Source organism: Moschus berezovskii, chromosome 8 (assembly GCF_049115385.1).
Source record: "Moschus berezovskii isolate FMDL1 chromosome 8, NW_MosBer_1.0, whole genome shotgun sequence".
Lineage (NCBI taxonomy): Eukaryota > Metazoa > Chordata > Mammalia > Artiodactyla > Moschidae > Moschus > Moschus berezovskii.
Window position 1 is genome coordinate 50,288,666 of NC_142467.1, and position 23,057 is coordinate 50,311,722.

The window sequence follows — 23,057 nt, forward strand, 5'->3', positions numbered from 1 at the left end:
GTCTGGGAAGATTCCACATGTCTCAGAACAATTAAGCCTATGAGCCAGAGCTACTGAGCCCAGGCGCTAAAGCTCACAAACCACAACTACTGAGCCGTGTGCTGCAACTATTGAAGCCTGAATGTTTACAGCCTGTGCCTCATAAGAGAAACCACCATAATGGGAAGCCCGTGAACCGCAATGAAGAGTAACCCCCACTTGCCACAACTAGAGAAAGCCCGCATGCAGCAACGAAGACCCAATGCAGCCAATAAATGAGTAAATAAAAGCTGGAAGTAACAAATTCTTTGGTTCAATGACCCAGACCTAGGTCTACCCTTATCCAGGCTTCCCTGAAATGAAGCTTCCCTGGATGAAGCAGCAGAGCTGAGGGCAGTTTCTCGAATCACATACACACACAAGCAATAAGTAATGTTAATCTGGAGTTTCAGTTTCCCCCTTCGTAAGATGAACTACTAATGGTCCCATCTCTTGGGTTATTGGGAAGAATACAGTGGGCTGATGCAGGCAAAGCACCATACACAACACCTGCTAGCAACTGCGATGATTATATTCACTAAGGTCTTCTCCTCATTCAAGTTTCTTATTTACGCTTAACTGTCATCAATGGAAGAGAGCCTTCTCAAAATCTTCCTCCACAGACAAAGCCAGCCCTCCACCTCCATCCTTGGGTCCCTCCAGTGCTTTGCTCACATCTCCTTAACCCTTAGTAAGCTGTATTTCAGGCTTTCTTCTACTGGATTTTGGAGGCTTCCAGGGCAGAAATCATCTATAATTGCCTTGTCCCTGACGAAGGGGAGTAGATGGAACTGGCTTCATTCTTTTGTCAACAAGAGAACGGGGAGCCTCTTTACCCCACCTCTACAACAAACTGTGGGAAATTCTTAAAGAGATGGGGATACCAGACCACCTTACCTATCTCCTGGGAAACCTTTATGCAGGTCAAAAAGCGACAGTTAGAACCGGACATGGAACAATAGACTGGTTCCAAATTGGGAAAGGAGTACATCAAGGCTGTATATTGTTGCCCTGCTTATTCAACTTCTATGCAGAGTACATCATGAAAAACACTGGGCTGGATGAAGCACAAGCTGGAATCAAGATTGCCAGGAGAAATATCAGTAACCTCAGATATGCAGAGGACAGCACCCTAATGGCAGAAAGCAAAGAGGAACTAAAGAGCCTCTTGATGAAAGTGAGAGTGAAAAAGCTGGCTTAAAACTCAACATTCAAAAAACGATGATCATAGAATCTGGTCCCACCACATCATAGCAAATAGATAGGGAAACAATGGAAACAGTAAGAGACTTTATTTTCTTGGGCTCCAAAATGACTGAAAATGGAGACTGTAGCCATGAGATTAAAAGATGCTTGCTCCTTGGAAGAAAAGCTATGACCAACCTAGATAGCATATTAAAAAGCAGAGACATTACTTTGCTGACAAAGGTCCACCTAGTCAAGGCTGTGGTTTTTCCAGTGGTCACATGTGGATGTGAAAGTTGGACCATAAAGAAGGCTGAGTGCCAAAGAATTGATGCTTTTGAACTGTGGTGCTAGAGAAGACTCTTGAGAAACCCTTGGACTACAAGGAGATCAAACCAGTCCATCCTAAAGGAGATCAGCCCTGAATATTCATTGGAAGGACTGATACTGAAGCTGAAACTCCAATATTTTGGCCACCTGATGTAAAGAGCCAACTCATTAGAAAAGACCCTGATGCTGGGAAAGATCGAAGGGAGGAGGGGAAGAGCAGGACAGAGGACAAGATGGTTGGGTGGCATCAGCGACTCAATGGACATGAATTTGAGCAAGCTCCAGAAGACAGTGAAGGTCAGGGTTGCCTGGTGTGCTGCAGTCCATGGGGTTGCGAAGAGTCAGACATGACTGAGTGACTGAACAACAGCAGCAACCACGGGCACCTGGGGCTCTGGGTTGTTTTCCTGTCTTTGCTCTTCCTCTGCCCACTCATGCTTGTCTTTGTCTACCTTCAGGATGAGCATTTCTGTGACTTCGTGGACACCCTCACAGAGTACCAGACTAAGAACATCTTGGCTTCTCCCATAATGAATGGGAAGGACGTGGTGGCCATAATCATGGCTGTGAATAAAGTGGATGGGCCCCACTTCACCAAGAATGATGAAGAGGTAAGAGTGGTTAGAAATTGCTGGGCTGGCCACGCCAGCACATTCTCCCAGCTCACAAATCCTCTGACCCTTGCTATTTGTCCTGACCTTGACTTTCCCCTCTGTAAGACAAGGAAGTTAGTGGTCTGATGATCTGTGAGGGAGGCAGGACAGGATAATCATTAAGATGTTGGACTTTGGAGATAAGAATGTAGGGATAATGGTTCTGGTTCTGCTAATATCTGTTTGACTTGGGCTTGTTTTTCTGAACCTCAGATTACTTGTTTGTAAAATGGGGATGATTTTATAGTATCTTTTGTAGAGAGTATCTATAGTATCTCATGAGGTCATTTGTGGCTATCAAGATAACATACATACATGACTTATCACAGGGCCTGCAAACTCAATGAACAGTAGCAACTTCTCATGAATACACTTCTAATAACATTGACATTCTACATTCTGTGAGTTTTACCCTCACATAATGCAACATTTTATGAGTCAGCTTTCCATGATCCATCTGCTCAAACTGTCTCAGATGAAGCTTTGAAAATGTTCAAACTTATCGGCTGATGGTAGAAGTGGCCAGAAGAGAAATTTCTCCTTCTCATCTGCTTCTCCTCATGCTGTTTGATTTTCAGATTCTTCTCAAGTACCTCAATTTTGCAAATCTAATCATGAAGGTGTTCCACCTGAGTTACCTGCACAACTGTGAGACTCGGCGTGGCCAGGTAAAGGGAATGGACTGGACTGAAGGTGTCCTATTCCTGAGGCAGTGATGTGCTCAACTAGAAGGCAGTAGTACCAGAAGTGCCTGGGAAGTATCGTACAGTCTCTCCCAGCATCCCTGGGGTGCATGAGTCATGGATACCTGTAAAGCTGTAACCCAGGGTGACTGCATGTATATGCTTTCATGTCAGCCAGCTTGTATTTGAATCCTTGCTAAGCCATTTACCAGCTCTAAGACCTTGAGCAAATCACTTAACCTCTCCAAGCTTCAGCCTCCTCTTTTGAAAAATGGGGATAATTATGGGATAAAGTATGTAGGATACTTGGGCTCTGTCAATGTTTGTTAACATCATTGTTATTAACAACCTAGGAGATAAAAGAATTGGAAAGAGTTGGACCCAATAGAAGCTGCCCCGTCATTCACCTCTCTGAACCTCAGTTTCTCCATCTACAGAACAGGGACAGCTATTCTTGGTTCTTGTGAGCTGCTGTTCTGTGCGTCAGGAACACTAACTATGTTTTGCATTTCTTCAGATACTGTTGTGGTCTGGGAGCAAAGTCTTTGAAGAGCTTACAGACATCGAGAGGCAGTTCCACAAAGCCCTGTACACAGTCCGCGCCTTCCTCAACTGTGACAGATACTCCGTGGGGCTCTTAGACATGACCAAGCAGAAGGTGAGAACACTTAAGAGCAGACATTAACAAGAACAGGTTAAACATATACCAAGTGGAACCCAGCCTTGTGTCATGAATTCGGTTGCACAGGGAAATGGCTGGCAGGAGGTGGATGGTTATGAAAGATTTTTCATAGGTCTTTTACACTGAGGAGAGGAGTACCAGCCTTTACAGAGGAAAAGTCATTCCAGGGCACAGGGGAGGAAAAATAACCTGTATCTTCCCTAGTCCATGGGGAAAATCAGCATGTGAGAAGGCATGAGGAGGTGGCAAAGGTGGGTGATAAAGAAGTCTCCACGTAGGGTGAAAGTGCAGCAAGAAGAGAGTTGCCAACTTCAGAAACTGTGAGAAAATACACTCAGAGGTGGGCAGAAACCTTTCCTATGGTGTGTGGAGACCAGAGCTCATCCAGGCAGTGAAAGTGGGGGTGCATACTTAGATCTGGTCCCTCAGAATGCTCTGAGGTCATGTTGGCTAAGGAGGCAGAGAGACTCAAATGGCCTCCAGTCAGGTTCTTCAGCTAGTTTTCACCAAACTGACTCTCCCTTTGTTCTTTCTCTGCCTGTCTTTGCAGCTAATCATGTTCTGCCTTCGCACACAGAGTTCCAGAGTTATCTACATAGATTTCCTCTCCCAAAGTCCTAAGACTAAACTGTCGGTTTCATTTTGTGCCCTTCGTCATGTTGCATGTGGTACACAGCCCAGTGGCTGCTGCTAAGTCACTTCAGTCGTGTCTGACTCTGTGTGACCCCATAGACGGCAGCCCACCAGGCTCCCCCGTCCCTGGGATTCTCCAGGCAAGAACACTGGAGTGGGTTGCCATTTCCTTCTCCAATGAATGCAAGTGAAAAGTGAAAGTGAAGTCGCTCAGTCGTGTCCGACTCTTAGCGACCCCATGGACTGCGCCTATCAGGCTCCTCCGTCCATGGGATTCTCCAGGCAAGAGTACTGGAGTGGGGTGCCATTGCCTTGTCCACAGCCCAGTGGAGACCCTCCAAATATTTGGTTGAATGAATAAATGAATTTCAGAATCTGGGGTTGGAAAAGACCTTAGGTCTAGTCCAGAGGCTCCCAAATGTGACAGTAAATTGGAATCTTCTGAGGAACAGTTTCAAAATTGCTGAGCTAATCATTAAAAAGTCTACAAATGATTAATGCTGGAGAGGGTGTGGAGAAAAGGGAACCATCCTACCCTGTTGGTGGGAATGTAAATTGGTACAGTCACCATGGAGAATAGTATAGAGGTTCCTCAGAAAACTAAAAATAGAATTATCATATGATCCAGTAATCTCATCCCTGGATATATATCCAGACAAAACTGTAATTCAAAAAGATACATGTACCCCTATGTTCACAGCAGCACTATTCACAATAGCCAAGACATGGAAATAAGATGTTATGGAAAAACTCAAATGAACTTTTTGGCCAACCCAATATATGTAGTGGAATATTACTCAGTTGGAAAAAGAATACAATAATGCCATTTGCAGCAACATGGAGGGACCTAAAGATTATCATACTGAGTGAAGTAACTCAGACAGACAAAGGCAAATATCACATGATATCACTTATACATGGAATCTACAAAAAATGATAAACTTATACACAAAACAGAAACAGACTCACAGATTTTGAAAACAAACTTACGGTTACTCGAGGGGAAATGTGAAGGGGAGGGATAAATTAGGAGTTTGGGATTAAAAGATACACACTAATAAATATATGAAATAATCTACAAGGACCTACTGTATAACAGGGAAATCTACTCAAGGAAAAGAATCTAAAAAAAGAATGGATAATGTATTTATATAACTGAATCACTTAGCTGTACACCTGAAAATATCATAACATTGTATATCAACTATACTCCATTAGGAAATAAAATTTAGGACTTCCCTGGTTTTCCAGTGGTTAAGACTCTGGGCTTCCACGACAGGGGACATGTGTTCGATCCCTGGTCAGGGAACTAAGAGCCCACATGCTGCATGGTGCAGCCAAAGTAATAATTATTGTAAAAAAAAGAAAAAATAAAAATTAATAGAAAATCTGACTAGACCTATAACAAATAGATAGAGTTGGTAATAAAAAAAAAAACTTCCTACAAAGAAAAGCCCACAGTCAGATATTTTCACTGATAAATTCCACCAAGTGTTTAAAGAAAAAATGAGACAAATACTTCACAAACTCTTACAAAAATAGAAGAGGATGAAACATTTCCCTACTCATTCTATGAGGCCAGTATTAACCCTGATACCAAACATATTACAAGAAAAAATCATACCGATCAATACAGAGGCAAAATACCTTCAACAAAATACTAGCAAACCACATATAAAAAATTGTGGTCACATATAAAAACCATGGTCAATTGATTTTCAACTAGGGTGCCAAGACCATTCAAAGGCAAAAGAATAGTTCTTTTAACATATGGTGCTGGAACAACTGGATAGCCACATGCTAAAGAATGAATTTGGGGCCCTACTTCACATCATATACAAAAATTAACTCAAAATGTACCACAGTCCTTAAACTATAAAAACTCTTAATAGAAAATATAGATGTAAAACAAGTGGGACCTAATTAAACTTAAAAGCTTTTGCATAGCAAAGGAAACTATAAACACGGTGAAAAGACAACCCTCAGAATGGGAGAAAATTATAGCAAATGAAACAACTGACAAAGGATTAATTTCCAAAATATACAAGCTGCTCATACAAGTCAATACCAGAAAAACAAACAACCCAATCAAAAAGTTGGAAAAAGACCTAAACAGACATTTCTCCAAAGACATACAGATGGCTAACAAACACATGAAAAGATGCTCAACATCACTCATTATTACAGAAATGCAAATCAAAGCTCCAATGAGATACCACCTCACACCGATCAGAATGGCCATCATCAAGAGGTCCACAAACAATAAATGCTGGAGAGGGTGTGGAGAAAAGGGAAGGAAGCCTCTTGCACTGTTGGTAGGAATGTAAATTGATACAACCACTATGGAAGATGGTATGAAGTTTCCTTAAAAAACTAGAAATAAAACCACCATATGACCCAGCAATCCCATTCCTGGGCATATACCCTGAGGAAACCAAAAATTGAAAAAGACACATGTACCCCAATGTTCATTGCAACACTATTTACAATAGCTAGAATATGGAAGCAGCCTAAATGTCCACCGACAGATGAATGGATAAAGCAGGAAGCTGTGGTACATATATATATAATTTAATATTACTCAACCATTAAAAGGAATGCATTTGAGTCAGTTCTAATGAGGTGGACAAATTTAGAGCCTATTACACAGAGTGAAGTAAGTCAGAAAAAGAAAGATAAATATTGTGTACTACTGTAATATTGTCCATCCCTGGTGGTCCATTGGGTAGGACTTGGAGCTTTCATTGCCTAGGGCTTGGTTCAATCCCTGGTTGGGGAACTAAGAGCCTGAAATCCATGTGATGCAACCAACCAAACAAACAAACAAGGAATCTAGAAATATGGTACCTATGAATTTATCTGCAAGGCAGCAATGGAGAGGACACAGGGTGGGGGGCGGGGAAGAGAGGGTGAGATGTATGGAGAGAGTAACAAGGAAACATATTACTTTATGTAAAATAGATAGCCAAGGGGAATTTGCTGTATGACTCAAGGAACTCAAACATGGGCTCTTTATCAACCTAGAGTGGGGGGATGGGGAGGGAGATGGGAAGGAGGTTCACGAGTGGGGGGACATAGGTATACCTATGGCTGATTCATGTTGATGCTTGACAGAAAACAAAATTCTGTGAAGCAATTATCCTTCAATTAAAAAAAAAAGAATTTTTTTTAAAAAAGAAAATATAAATGTAAATCTTTGTGGCCCTGGATAAGGCAATGGTTTCTTGGATATGACATCAAAAGCACAAGTAGCAAAGGAAAAACAGATAAATTGGGTTTCATAAAAATTTAAAACTTTTGTTCTTGAAAGGACAGTAATGAAGAAAGCTTTTGAAAAGACAAGTATGTAAAATATAAAAAGAATTCTTAAAATTAGGAGTATAGGATTAACAGATATAAGCTATTATATATAAAATAGACAGGCAATAAAAATTTACCATATAGCACAGAGAACTATACTCAGTATCTACAATGACCTACAATGGAAGGTGGTCCACTGGCTAAGACTCTGTGGTCCCAATGCAGGTTTGATCCTTGGTCGGGAACTAGATCCCATATACTACAACTAAAAGTTTGCATACCACAACAAAAGATCGAAGATTCGTGCATGGCAATGAAGACCAGGTACAGTCAAATCAATAAATAAATATTAAAAAAATAATAAATAAAATAGTCATGATGCATTTGTTAGTTTAAAAAATAATGGAAAAAATATATATATAATAATCACTTTGCTGAAACTAACACAATATTATAAATCAACTATACTTCCATCTTTTTTTTAAGTTTGATGTTTGCTCATGAAGGGGAAAACAAAAATCTCTTACTACTCAACAATAAAAAAGATAACCCAATTTAAAAAATAAAATAAATTGCTGGGCAACACGATTATCTGCCTTTTTTGCATAATGCTCTATAAACATAATTCCATAGTAGTACATGTGGATTTTTAAATAATATATGTACATATAACAAACACACAGAGAAAAGCACTATTACAGGAAAATAGTTCAGTGAATTACCACAAAGACAATATCCCATGAAACTACACCAAGATTCAGAAATAGAACATGACTGGCCCCTCAGAAGCCCCTTCCTTACCTTTCTAGTAACTGCCATTCCTTCCTCCCAAAAGGTAACCGCTCTCTGACCTTTAAAGCCATGTTGCTGCTAAGTCACTTCAGTCGTGTCCGACTCTGTGAGACCTCATAGATGGCAGCCCACCAGGCTCCCGAGTCCCTGGTATTCTCCAGGCAAGAACACTGGAGTGGGTTGCATTTCCTTCTCCAATGCATGAAAGTGAAAAGTGAAAGTGAAGTTGCTGAGTCATGTCCGACTCTTAGTGACCCCATGGACTGAAGCCTACCAGGCTCCTCCGTCCATGAGATTTTCCAGGCAAGAATACTGGAGTGGGTTGCCATTGTCTTCTCCATTAAAGCCATGTTAGATTTTCCTAATTTTGAAATTCATATAAATGGAATTATACTCTTGTGTCTGACTTCTTTTGATCAAAATTTGGGTTGTAAGATTCATTCTTACTGCTCATCATAGTCATCAATTAGTTCATTAATTTTCATTCTTGTAGAATATTCCTTATATGAGTAATTCACAAAGTATTTATTTATTCTACCGTCCATCAGTCAGTCAGTCAGTTCAGTCGCTCAGTCGTCTCCGACTCTCCGCGACCCCATGAATCACAGCACGCCAGGCCTCCCTGTCCATCACCAACTCCCGGAGTACACTCAAACTCATGTCCACAGAGTCGGTGATGCCATCCAGCCATCTCATTCTCCGTCGTCCCCTTCTCCTCCCGCCCCCAACCTTTCCCAGCATCAGAGTCTTTTCCAGTGAGTCAACTCGTCGCATGAGGTGGCCAAAGTATTGCAGTTTCAGCTTTAGCATCAGTCCCTCCAATGAACATCCAGGATTGATCTCCTTTAGAATGGACTGGTTGGATCTCCTTGCAGTATAAGGGACTCTCAAGAGTCTTCTTCAACACCACAGCTCAAAAGCATCGATTCTTCGGTGATCAGCCGACATTTGAATTTTCCAGTTTGGGTTTTTATGAATATTGCTATCATGAACACTCTAGTACATATTTTTTCGGTACACATATATATTCTATGGTTCCTCTTTCTATAATCTGCTCTATTTCTTGATTTTTCAGTTAATCCTTATCTTGTACATGTCCATCTATTTTTGTTTGAACACTAGAAATCTGTATAAAATGTTTTAGAGATGATTTGAAACTCTTGGCATGTTATATTCCTCCAAAGGGGATTTATGTTACTTCTGGTTATAAGTTGAGACAAAGGCAGAGTATCTGAATCTAATCAAGGACTGAGCCAATTTGAAGCTGGTCCTCAGTTTTTGTGAGGGTTATTCTGTTTCTGATTCACTTTTACTCCTAGAGTATAAATCTTTAGGAAGGACCAGCTAAAAACCTGGGTTGTTTTCAAGGATGCCTCCTTTTTGGCAGGTCCCGAATTTCAACCCAATCCTACTAACCTACTGAAAGCTTTGCACACCTTTCCAGTTGCTCCACAACATCTTTGGTATCAGTAAGAGGAAAAGTTGAATCAGGCATCGGGCTCATATCTCTGGGCTTCCCTTCTCTGTGAGATCTTGGCCCATCAAATTATTGCTGCCTTGCTAGCGCTATGATTCCTTCACATAAATGTTTATATATACACACACATACATATTCACAGTCCAGATTTCATGATAATTCTCAGTTGGAGGATTAGTTTGAAACAGACTGGCTACCATTGATAGTAGTAGAAATCCTCTTTCTTTGTTCTTTAGTCCACAAAGATTTACCTCATTTTTTAAAATAGTATGGGTATACCATAATGAATTTATCCTTTCCCCTATTTCTGGGCATTTAAATCATTTCTAGATAGTCTTGCAATTAAAGGCAATGCTGTAGTGAACAAACTTGGAGTTAAATTCCTGACCACTTGACAGAGACTATCTATAGGACAAAGGTGTGGAAGTAGATTACTAAGAAAAAAATTTTATTTCGCTTTCCCCAAATTTTCCCTCTAAAGGCTAAATCATTTTATACTCCTACTTGCACTGTGTGAGAGTTCCCTTTCTCCAAACTCCTGCCCCCAATTCTGTTTATCATAAATCTTCTTTATTTTTCCTACTTAAACAGGCAAAAAATGTTATTATTCTTTTTTTCTAATTGTTTTTTCACTGATTATCATAGAAGGGTAAATACATTTTATATATTTATTTGTAATTTAACTTTTCTTTTTATATATATTGCCCAAGTTTTTCTGTGCAATATATTGTCCATTTTTCCACCTTTAAAATTGAATTGTCTATTTCTTATTAAAATATAAGAGTACTTTATTTTATATAGATTATGTATTTGTCACCTAGCTGTAACCATATTTTCCCTTTCTGTGGATTATATTTTAACTTTGTCTATGGCATCTTTCATCATACAGAAGATTTAAATTTTATGGCTTCTGTGTTTTGAATTCTGTTAAAGAAAGACTTCCTCAACCTTAATATTATAGTCTGAAACAACCTGATGTGCTTTGATTAATACATTTTCATCTTTTACTCATCTTGAAATTATTAATATGTTATAAGGTAGGGATAAATTTTGTGATCTCCTCATAATTTTCCATTTAAAGAATAGTCTACCCTTTCTCTACTGTTTTGAAATGCTATCATTTTGATATGACATTTTACAATATACCAGATTTTCATATATTTGTGGGTTTATTATTCTGATTTTTGACTTTAAAATAGCTCCCTAAGTGACTCTGGTACAGTTGAGTCATATACTGATTTCAGGGAACTTCTGGTTTTAGTGCAGCCGTCCCTTTGATTTTGGTAAATTCCTGAATCAAATATTTTGCCAAACATGGCTAAATCCAGCAATAACACAGATACTCCTTCAGAAAGCACTAAATGAATTCATATAAATAAATGGTTCTTTTTTTTTTAATTAATTTATCTTTCATTGAAGGATAATTGCTTTATAGAATTTTGTTGTTTTCTGTCAAATCAGCCATAGGTACACATATATTCCCTCCCTTTTGAGTCTCCCTCCCATCTCCTGTCGCATTCCACCCCTCTAGATTGATACAGAGTCCCTGTTTGAGTTTCCTGAGCCATATAGCAAATTTCAGTTGGCTATCTATTTTACATATGGTAATGTGAGTTTCCGTGTTACTCTTTCCATGCATCTCACCCTCTCCCCTTCTCTCCCCATGTCCATAAGTCTATTCTCTATGTCTGTTTCTCCATTGTTGCCCTGTAAATAAATTCTTCAGTACTGTTTTTCTAGATTCCTATATGTGTGTTAGAAAACGATATTTATCTTTCTCTTTCTGACTCACTTCACCCTGTATAATATGTTCTAGATTCATCCACCTCATCAGAACTGACTCAAATGCATTCTTTTTATGGCTGAGGAATATTCCATTGTGTGTATATACCACCACTTCTTTATCCATTCATCTGTTGATGGACATCTAGGTTGCTTCCATGTTTTAGCTATTGTAAATAGTGCTGCAGTGATACATGTGTCTTTTTCAATTTTGTTTTCCTCAGGGTACATGCCTAGGAGTGGGATTGCAGGGTCATATGGTAGTTTTATTCCTAGTTTTTTAAGAATCTCCCGACATCTTCCATAGTGGGAATGGTTCTTTTTTAATCAGAAGAATTTCTGAGTAGTTGAATTCAAGAGTCCATTTTAAGGTGCTGAGTTTGTATCTTAAAAGATCAAAACACAGCTCTGAGCTGCAGTATTCTGCCCTCTGTTTCTTTTGAACTCTCCCTCAAAAGGGAAAGTCACGTTTAAGTGAGAATATCCTGATTTAGTCATCCCCAATAGATGGAACAATCTAGCAATTAGAAGTGGGTTGGGTTGCCTATAATCACTCCAAGAACAGGTTCTCTTCCCCCTCCCCTGCCCCTTTCCCTACCCCGGATAGCTAAATTCTTAACTGAAGTATTGACATTATGAAAAATGTCAATAAAGGCCACTGAATCGTACACTTAAACTGGGCAAATCACATGGTGTATGAATTATATCTCAGGAAGGCTGTTTAGAAATAAAAGAGAGAGAGAGAGGCAGAGACAGAGGAAGGCAGGCACAAACATGCCCCACATTCCAGCCCACCCTTTGTTGACACCTGCTTCGCCTCAGGACAATCTTCAAAACCTTGCAGTGTTTGACCTTGACAGTGTCAGCCTGACAGCCTTCTTTTGGTCTCCTCTAACATTTGTGTTCTCTTTTTATTACTGTTTTGATTCTTACCCTGGCTACCTTACTAAAGTCACTCAAAGGCTTAGTTGTCTCCTCCATGAGAGAGCAGGTTCCTCTGGGCATGAACTGTACCTTGTCTCTATCCAGCACAAAGCATGTTGTGGAGCTTAGGTAGGTCCCCAGCTCTCATTTTCACCCAGAACTGAAATGCTTCCTGTTGTCGATAGTCAAGAGGAAGAGTCCAACTGGGCAGAAGGGTGAGGACATGAAATGCGAATTTCATGTGGACTTCATTTCCCATCTGCTTGCCCTCTGGATGATATAACAGCAGACAAACCACCTCAACAAATATTTTCAAATGAGAGAGAGAGAGTTCAAGAAGCAGAGGGACTTGACATCCTGCCCATGATAACCCAGAGAGAGTGGATCACTGTCTCTAAACACAGCAGATAAGTGAACAGAGAGGCACTGGAGGACAGAGGCCTCCTCCTCAGGCCCAGATTTGGCCCAACCCAAGTGTGCAGCAGCATGTGCTGTAGAAAAACCAGGGGAGAAGCGGCAAGGAAGCCTGTGTGGCGTCCTAGTCAGTTTCTTCTCCTGGGGCTGCGTGACGATGCAGAGCCTTTGCTGACCCTTTCCTCTCCTCTCTCTGCCCCTGTCTTCGCCAGTTATCTTACAGGTGTCATTCTTTCCTGTTGAAGCTCAGATAAAGGTCTATCTGTCCATCTTTGGCACCATTGCTTCTCTTTACTTATTTGGAAAAAAAATTTTTATTATGAAAGCCATACATTTTATTAAGGAAGAATTGTTAAATAATCTCATTCCAATCCCCCTGAGAAAATCAATTGTTAATGCTTTGCTGTGAATTCTTTGAGAGCATTTTCTGTATTGAGTTAAACCATTGGGGGTCATATGATCTGTGTATCTTTATCACTTCACATTTTTTACTCATTGATGTATCATGGACATCTTTTTAATCAATACATACACATCTGTAATATGCTTGTTACTAGATGTACCATAATTGATTTAATAAGTCTCTTCCTTTTGGATACTTTGTGCTCAGTCACTAAGTCATATCCAAGACTTTGTGAACCCATGGACTGTAGCCCTCCAGGCTCCTCTGTCCATGGGGCTCTCCAGGCAAGAATACTGGAGTGGGTTGTCATTTCCTATTCCATGGGACTCTTCCTGACCTAGGGATCAAACCCATGTCTCCTGCATTGTAGGCAGATTCTTTACCACTGTGTCATCATAGGTTCTTTATAATTTTGCATGTCTACAAATGATACTGTAAGAAACATTGTTCTAGCTAAACATTTGATCACATGTTTAGCAGGTATGTAAGGTAAATTTCTTGGCCATAGAGTCCCCTTTTTCCTTCTCATGTCCCACAGCAGAGGAAGTATGTAGTTGCTCTTGCTTAGCTCCCAATTCTTGGTTATTGATTAGACAGATCCAGTTCTGATGATACTGATGTATTTCAAAGCACAGACATAATTGACTTTTTCCAAGTCTAGTGAATCTTGCAGCCCTGCCAAGCTTAGGTTCCACTGAGTTCTTCCCATCTTCCAAATTTCAGTGATAGATGACTCATCCAGGTAAGTCTTCTTTTCTTAATCTCCTTTTTTGATCTGCTTTCAAGATTAGATTATTGTTTTTCTCAATCCTAGGAATTTTTTGATGTGTGGCCCGTCCTGATGGGTGAGGCTCCACCCTACGCTGGTCCCAGGACTCCGGATGGAAGGGTAAGTCTCCCTCTGGCCTGTTCAGTATGAACAAATGTTTAATGAAATATAATGTAGGCACTGTAGGCCCTGCTGAAGTTTCTCTACCACTTGGGTATTTATCTCTCCTGGGTTGGGTCGTCGCCTTTGAAATTATGGTAATTCCTCACGATTGCTCAAGCCCTGTGTTTTGCAAGGTGTTTTAATATCTCACTGGAGTTTCACAACAACCTGGTGGGACTGACAGAGGAGGAAAAATATTCTTATTCCATAGATGAGGAAAGAACTCCAGAAAGATCAAGCAACCTGCTTAAAGATTCACTCAGCAGAACTGTAGACTGTTAAAGCTGTAAATTATCTCCAGATCTAATCTAGATGTCACACTGATAGCCGGACAATCATTTCCAGTCAATAGATAAATATGTTTAGCTATGAAAGTTTTTTAATTCTTTATTTCCAATAAATGTCTAGATTCTCAGATTATTTTGCAAAGGTGGCAGATCATTCAAAACTGCACAGTCCCCCCACCCCCATCCCACAGGTTAAATTTGATTGGAGCTGAGTAGCAGCTGCCTCCTCACAACCTGCCCTGAGCTCCCGAGTTTGCCACAGTCCCCCTGACTCTCTCTTGTGTACCTCTAGCTGCCTCCTCTCATTTATGTTTCTATTGGGTCTCCCTTGGCATTTCAGTGTGTGAACTCTGGCCTCCTACTATTGCTACATTTTAAAGATGGGATATAAACACTTTAGAGAAGCTGTAATGAAATATGTGGGGATGCAAAGATGAAGCAGGGTAAACAGACCTGGCACTCAAATGGCCCATAGAACCCGTAGAATGACTTTAGCTGAGGCCACATAGAATAAGTAAGCAGATTGAGCTTTAGTCCAGTCATCTTCTGACAAAACCTTCCAGGCTTTCTGAAATGGTCTACCATTTCTGCTAGAAGGCCTGATTCCCCCTAGCCAACACTAACCCTACCCAAAATAAAGGACAGTGTGTGTGTGTGTGTGTGTGTGTGTGTGTGTGTGTGACAGACTTTATTTAACCTTAATTCAAACTCTAGGTATTCAGAATTAACACCCTGGCTGTGAGCTTCATATACATACCAGAAAAGATTTCAGCCTTGGAATAGACAATATCTTGCTGTGCTTTATCCAAAATGACCTTTATAATCTGCCGCTGTCCAGTTTCAAACTACTATTTTGCCCATACAACTTCATGTTTTCATTTTGGAGGACTAAGTCTGCAAGGCTAACATCATGTGCTGCTGACAGAAAACTGTTTGGGGACATTTTTCCTTTTTAAGTACAGCTTGCTGTATTGGCATAGTTGAGATGTTCTACTGAGTTTTCATCAAATTCACATATGAGCTGGTTTTGTTGCTTCCAGAAATTTAGAATTTTGGGAACTAGGGTAGAGACCATTCTAGCTTTCAGACTCCACCAACCTCAATTTATTTCAATTTCCTGGGCTGCTTTAATATTCAACTCTCTGAGCTGAGCCCTGTGGTCAGAGGTCATCTCCAACTCCAGAAGGCCTCAAGAAATATCAGGCCCTAGCTAACTTGTCTGGTTCTTCACTCTTGAGGATCCCTATCTTCAGGATTGAGCTGAAGATGGGGGAGAAGACACATTTTTATGTATGACTGAGGCCCTTTGCTGTCCAGTTGAAACTATCACATTGTTAATTGGCTAAACTTCAACATAAAATAAAAGGTTTTTTTTTTAAAAAAAGATTGAACTGAAGAGAACATTTTCTCACTAAGCTATAGCCTAAAAGGGATGCTCATCATCTGATCACTTCAGAAGCTTTAGTTTCACTGAGGTGACCAGCACACTCATTTTAAAACTTTTCTTCCCCAAACCCTCTGCCCCCTCATGCAGCAATGACTCATTCCTTGCAAGAGTGTGAGATGTTAGGTTGCAATAGAAAAGGCCAGAAGACAAAGAACCTTGGTCTTAGTGGGTTGGTAGCCTGTAGGGTGAGCTTGGTCAAATAACCCCTCAGGGTCTCCACTTTCTCTTCTATGGAATGCTGTCACTGCATTTATCTCTAAAGGTGGTTTGATGTTTAGGACATAGTTGGTGAGGAAAACACACAGAGGCCTGAGCTGGGGCCCAGACACAACAGGACAGGACTGGACAAAAGCAGATCTTCTGGAAAGAGCATAGGGTTGAAGGGAGAAAGACTAAATTCAGGTCCCTGCTCCAGCAGCTGCCTGTGTGGCCTTGGGCGCCTCTCTGAGCCTCCCCTTCCTCATCTGGAACACCCAGGTAATCAAGCTGACCTATGCAGGCCAAGGCAGCTAAAGCGAATCACACTGACTTGGTAGGCACTCCAACAACCATGGCAATGTATGTCTCACTCTCTGCCAGACACTTCACCTGGAGTCTGTCATATACTCTTCTCATCAGTTTATGGAGGAGGTATCCAGGTAGGTCAGTGGTAAAGAGTCTGCCTGACAAGCAGGAGACATGAGTTCAATTCTTAGGTCAGGAAGATCCCCTGGAGAAGAAAATGGCAACCTACTCCAATATTCTTGCCTGGGAAATCCCATGGACAGAGGAGCCTGGCAGGCTACAGTCCATGGGGTTGAAAGAGTTGGATACGATTGAGCGACTAAACAACAACATTCTCTTTATGTCTATTGGATAGTAGAGGACATTAAAGGCTTGAAGGGGAAAAATCACTTACACAGTTTCAAACACTAGGTGCTTTTCTTTCAGGTAACTATCATTGCAATCATGCTGCTTAACAGCGCCTGTTGCCTTCTAACATCACTCTCACAATTGATCTGCCACGTTCACACTAGAAACACAGTTTCTGTCTGGATTTTGACCAATTAACCTCCCTGAATCTTGGGTCAGAAGCTCTCCCAAAGCAGCTATGCCTCACTTCATCTCCTTTTAAAAATAAAGCATTGTATGTGTGTGTGCTTTCATTATGAAAAACAGCTACATAGGCTTCATGAAAAAAACAAAAATGGTACTTCTTTTAAAACTGGTATATTTCCATGCATATGATCTGGCTCTGGCTATATCTGGCTCTTTCAAAGACCCTATGTTACAGTGTCAGCTGCTTAGGTGCAAAGTGACAAAGGCACTCATTGATGGCTTGGTTTTGATTTTCCAAAAGCGGGTGGACTCCTACATGAATATGGCCTTGAAAGTAACTTGGCTGAGCTACAGCGTGTGGAAAAAGTTTTATTTATCTAGAGAACACTGATTTTTCTGTTGATCTCTGTGAAGGTAAAACTGAGTCTCATGTAAGTTTAAAAGAAAAAAGTCCATCTCTCATCTTTCTAAAGGAACCTGGTAGAGACCTCTGGGTAGGGCAATCTACCAGGCCCAGAGAGCCAGCAAGTTGCCTAGGGGAGCAGTGAACAGCCCAGGTCCAAGGACAGATGACCCTGAAGCAAGAAAACCATCTCCCCAGCCAGGAGGAAACAGCTCTGCCAAAGGCCCAACAGATTTCTAAAACTGCCCATAGGATGTGACTTCATAGTTTTAAAATGTTCTTAGCACAATTTGTTTAGATTTATTGAAAAAGTAATACATGAGAACAGAGAAGAGCTCACACCACACAAAAGGGCACAGTACAGAAATCTAGTCTGCCATGAGGCAGCTAGGCAGCCACTATGAGTGGTCTGTCTTTTTCAAATGTCTATGGATATTTCTGTATGTACATATACAAGCTGGGTTTAGAAAAGGCAGAGGAACCAGAGATCAAATTGCCAGCATTCATTGGATAATAGGGATTCCCAGGTGGCGCTAGTGGTAAAGAATCTGCTTGCCAATGCAGGAGACATAAGAGACAAGGATTTGATCCCTGTGTCGGAAAGATCCCCTGAGGGAGGGCATGGCAACCCACTCCAGTATTCTTGCCTGGAGAATCCCATGGACAGATGAGCCTGAAGGGTTTTAGTCCATAGGACTGCAAAGAGTTGGACATGACTGAGGCAACTTACCACTGGATCATAGAGAAAGCAAGGGAATTCCAAACAAACATCTACTTCTGCTTCACTGACTACACTTAAGGCTTCTTCTATGTGGATCACAACAAACTGTGGAAAATTCTTAAAGAGATGGGAATACCAGACCGCCTTACCTGCCTCCTGAGAAACCTGTATGCAGGTCAAGAAGCAACAGTTAGAAGTGAACATGGAACAACAGACTGGTTCAAAATTGGGAAAGGAGTACATCAAGGCTGTATACTGTTACCCTGCTAATTTAACTTCTAGGCAGAGTACTCCTGGGCTGGATGAATCACAGGCTGGAATCAAGATTGCTGGGAGAAATATCAACAACCTTAAATATGCAGATGATACCACTCTAATGGCAAAAAGTGATGTGGAACTGAAGAGCCTCTTGATAAGGGTAATAGAGGAGAGTGAGAAAGCTGGCTTAAAACTCAACATACAAAAAACTAAGATCATGGTACCTGGTCCCATCATTTCATGGCGAGTAGAAGGGGAAAAAGTAGAAGTAGTGACAAATTTTATTTTCTTGGGCTCCAAAATCACTTCAGATGTTGACTGCAGCCATGAAATTAAAAGATGCTTACTGCTTGGAAGAAAAGCTATGACAAACCTAGACAGCATATTAAAAAGCAGAGACATTACTTTGCTGACAAAGGTTCATATAGTCAAAGCTGTGGTTTTTCCAGTAGTCAGGTATGGATGCAAGAGTTGGACCATAAAAAAGGTTGAACACCAAAGAACTGATGCTTTCAAATTGTGGTGCTGGAGAAGACTTTTGACAGTCCCTTGGACTGCAAGGAGATCATTTCAGTCAATCCTAAGGGCTTCCCTGGTGGCTCAGAGGTTAAAGCGTCTGCCTCCAATGCGGGAGACCCGGGTTCGATCCCTGGGTCGGGAAGATCCCCTGGAGAAGGAAACGGTAACCCACTCCAGTATTCTTGCCTGGAGAATCCCATGGACAGAGAAGCCTGGTAGGCTACAGTCCACGGGGTCGCAAAGAGTTGGACACGACTGAGCGACCGAACGGAACGGAAAGGAAATCAACCTTGACTATTCATTGGAAGGACTGTTGCTGAAGCTGAAGCCCCAGTACTTTGGCCACCTGATACAAAAAGCCAACTCATTGGAAAAGACCCTGAGGCTAAGAAAGATTGAAGACAAAAAGAGAAGAGGGCAACAGTAGATGAGATGGTTAGATAGCACCAGTGACTCAGTGGTCATGAATTTGAGCAAAATCCAGGAGATAGTGAAGGACAGGGAAGCCTGGTATGCTGCAGTCCATGGGGTCTCAAAGAGTTGGACATAACTTAGTGACTGAACAACAACAAATGTATGTATTCCACCACCACCCCCCTTGACATGTGATTCTATTTTGTGCCTTGCTTTCCCACCTGAGAATATTTGGCATCTTTCCCTATCAGCACAGATACAACTCTGGAGACAAGCACACTATGCACAAGCACTGTTTTTTAATCATCTCCAAGGGATGGACATCAGCTATCTCTAGGCTTTTTAAAGCAGTCTGGCTGAGAGCCCTAGGTGGGGAAACCAATGCTTTTACTTATGTTTGGGTATATATCTATAGGATTTATTAGCATATGTAGAATTACTGAGTCAAAGTATATGTGCATTTTAATCTATAAGAGGCTATTCGTGCTTACTATCCACCTACAGTCTTAGACTCAAAGCTGGAATGGGCTTTATGGATTCCCCAGTGCAGTGTTTTAAATTCCCGGATTATCTTTAGAATCCTAGGTTTCCCCAGTGGCTGCCTCAGCCAGGAGTGAATGGGGCAGTAGAGGACAGGACAGGGAGTGAGGGAGAACCCAGAGATGCAGGATCTCGAGAAACCAGACTCTGCTCCCATCAGTTCAGTTCAGTTCAGTTCAGTTCAGTCGCTCAGTCGTGTCCGACTCTCCGCGACCCCATGATTCACAGCACGCCAGGCCTCCCTGTCCATCACCAACTCCCGGAGTACACTCAAACTCATGTCCACAGAGTCGGTGATGCCATCCAGCCATCTCATTCTCCGTCGTCCCCTTCTCCTCCCGCCCCCAACCTTTCCCAGCATCAGAGTCTTTTCCAGTGTCAACTCGTCGCATGAGGTGGCCAAAGTATTGCAGTTTCAGCTTTAGCATCAGTCCCTCCAATGAACATCCAGGATTGATCTCCTTTAGAATGGACTGGTTGGATCTCCTTGCAGTATAAGCGACTCTCAAGAGTCTTCTCCAACACCACAGTCATTATTTTCCTCTGCTTTCTAGGAGTAGAGCCTATGCTTTGTGAGGAAAAAGTGTTCTGCTACTTGATACCGACAATAAACAAGTACCACCCATCTTAAAGCTGGGGCCCAGAGAGGACACCAAATGGAACCAAGACCAGAGCCTGAGTCTTTGCACTATAGATCTATTCCTGACTCCAGTTCATCATGCTGCGGGGGGCACCTGGCCTCCCCTTGTATGCTCCCTGCTGCAGGGAGCTCCTACCTACCCTGGAGCAGCCATGGGTGCTCTGAAAGGGTTCAGTCACTGTAGCTGCTTCAAACACTGAGCACTGAGGGGCAGAGTGTCTCCTTCTCCCTCATGATCCTGCAGGTCACAACTGCCTCTCAACTAGGCACCTTGACTAGATGAGGAGTTTCTATTTGTGGAGGTTCTGGGTCAGGTGGCCTGGGTGGGCTCAGATATCTACATTTTAAACTTTAGGGCAATATTTCTCAAAATGCCTGTGTTAAGGAATAATTTTTTTAAATTTCCAATTCATTTTGGACTAATACTTTTCAAGATATGATAAAGGTCTATATTTGAAAAAATTGTCTTCTAAAAATTTTAGAAGACATAAAAAATGTTAAGTCTTTTAAAAATTATTAGTTTCAGCGACATAACCTAACTCAGTCAAATTGCTATAAAAGTTTCTAAACACTGCCAATTTCTGTTTTAATCTCATCATGGAATGGTAATAAATAGTGTACAGACTGGTACCAATCCAGGGACCACACTTTGAGTAACCCTGTTCTAGGTGAGGGTGATACAGAGAGGAACACACTATTTAAGCCAATGAAACTTAGGTGACACAGCAGAAAGAGCTCTCAGCCTGGAGTCAGGGGCCTAGGTTCTGATCCTGGTTCACTGTCTTATAATAAATGTGTCCTTTCTCCTCTCTGGGTCTCAGTTTTTTAATTTGTAAAATGCTAACACTCCTACCACATGTAGGTGTTCAGACATTTTAATAAGATAATGGATTTTTCCCCAATTACGTTTTTCATGTAAGTGAACAGATCTACTGTAAGAGAATGGGGGTTTTAATGGTGCAAGGAGGTAGGAAGAATGGAGGTGGAAAGTGAGTGGGACGCATGGGGCATGATTGGGAAGGCAAGTCTGAAAGAGCTGGACGAAGCAGAGAGAGGAGCTGAGTGAAGGAGGAAGGGGCTGTGACCATGAAGCTGACTCCACATGGAGGATGGCTGGGTTGATGATGATGCTAAGGGGACAGGAGCCCCCTTCCATCTTCCTCTCTCACTAGACTCCAGTAGTAATCTTTTCTCCTTGTACTGAAACCCCCAGGCCCCCTCGGATCACTTTCTACTCCTTTTTGAAGCCCTAGATCCCAGCCCTGGCCACTGTGAGCTGGCTCCAAGGAAGAGCAGGATGAATCTTGAGACTCAGCTGACAGTGAGCTCCAGGGGCACTGGGACACACCCTCAGGGGGTCAGGCCACTGCTTCTGGAAAACCACAGGGCACAGGGGAAAGAACAAAGCCTTTCTCAAGGACACACTCCTGCTGGAGTTCTATCTCAGAATCTGAAAGTATATATTTCTCTCTCTTTTGCCTAGGAAATCAACTTTTACAAGGTCATTGACTACATCCTGCATGGCAAAGAAGACATCAAAGTCATCCCGTAAGTCTCTTCTCCAAACGTGCAGAATTGCAGGCACATTAGTGTCCATAACACACTCATTCAAAAATCAACGCTAACCAAACCCAAGAAGGCCACACACTCAGGCAGAGCAACAAAGAGGCAATGCTGAAGGGTAGGAAAGATCATGCAGGCTGGAAAATGAGGCTGGATTCTTAGTCAGCTGCTGTGAGTTCAAGTCCCAAGTCCAGTTTAGTAAGTGGCCTCTCTATGGAATGAGACCATGGATCTGATCAGGGCTTTTCAATGGTTTTCTGTGGAGGCATATCTGGGGCCTAAGGCAGAGGGTGAGGGAAAGGCTAGGAAGTTAGCAAAGGAAGTGATTCAGCCCCCAAGGAAAGCTTACTCTCTAGTGTCATTTTTTTTTTTTTTTCTGGTTGCACCATGTGGGATCTTAGTTCCCCAGAGATTGAATCTGCGCCCTCATCAGGGACAGCTCAGAGTCCTAACCACTAGACCACCAAGGAATTCCCCTCCAATGTCCGAAGTGATCAAGGAGGATAATGAAAAGGCTGAAATCCCAGAGGGTGAGGCCTACCTGCAGGTGGTGGGGCCGCAAAGGCCATTTTAAGATTCCAACAGTCAAGAATGTTTTGCATATAAGCTTGAACTTTTTGGCCAGGAGAGCATGTCCCAAAACTCAGTTGTCTTTTTATCTATTCAAGTCCTCTGTGAGTGCCAGAGCCATGCCCACAGTTCTGTCTGAGGCTTGACTCTTTCCCAAGTGAACTTCAGACTCCTTGAGGCCAGAATCAGCCCCTGTGGAGAGCCTCACCTTTCCTCCCATTTCTGGTTCAAATGAAGAGATTTATTGCAGGTCACCTCAGTCCTTAAACAGTGGGTGTGAGAGGCCTCAGCTGTTGCCAGAGAATTCTGATAATGCTGCCACTCAGATAACCCAGTTCTCTGGTTTATCTTTTCCTGATGAGGGATGAGAGATTGCTTTAAGTTCCTGAGTTTCTGGGTTTTCTCTGTTCAGTCCTGTTTACACAACAACTAAGTCTTTTCCAAATTCAT

General features: G+C 41.8%; 2 protein-coding genes across 2 annotated transcripts in view; one reads left to right on the forward strand and one right to left on the reverse strand.

Moving 5' to 3' along the window:
• Positions 1–23,057, reverse strand: part of SLC26A2 (solute carrier family 26 member 2) — a 75,239-nt gene that overhangs the window by 39,870 nt on the left and 12,312 nt on the right. The window lies entirely within an intron of this gene.
• PDE6A (phosphodiesterase 6A) overlaps positions 1–23,057 on the forward strand; it is an 81,031-nt gene that overhangs the window by 9,134 nt on the left and 48,840 nt on the right. The window contains exons 2-6 of the mRNA XM_055431497.2: positions 1,992–2,144; positions 2,765–2,854; positions 3,387–3,527; positions 14,091–14,165; positions 21,958–22,022. Of these exons, the coding sequence (XP_055287472.1) occupies positions 1,992–2,144; positions 2,765–2,854; positions 3,387–3,527; positions 14,091–14,165; positions 21,958–22,022 (524 nt within the window). The remainder of the gene's footprint in view (positions 1–1,991; positions 2,145–2,764; positions 2,855–3,386; positions 3,528–14,090; positions 14,166–21,957; positions 22,023–23,057) is intronic.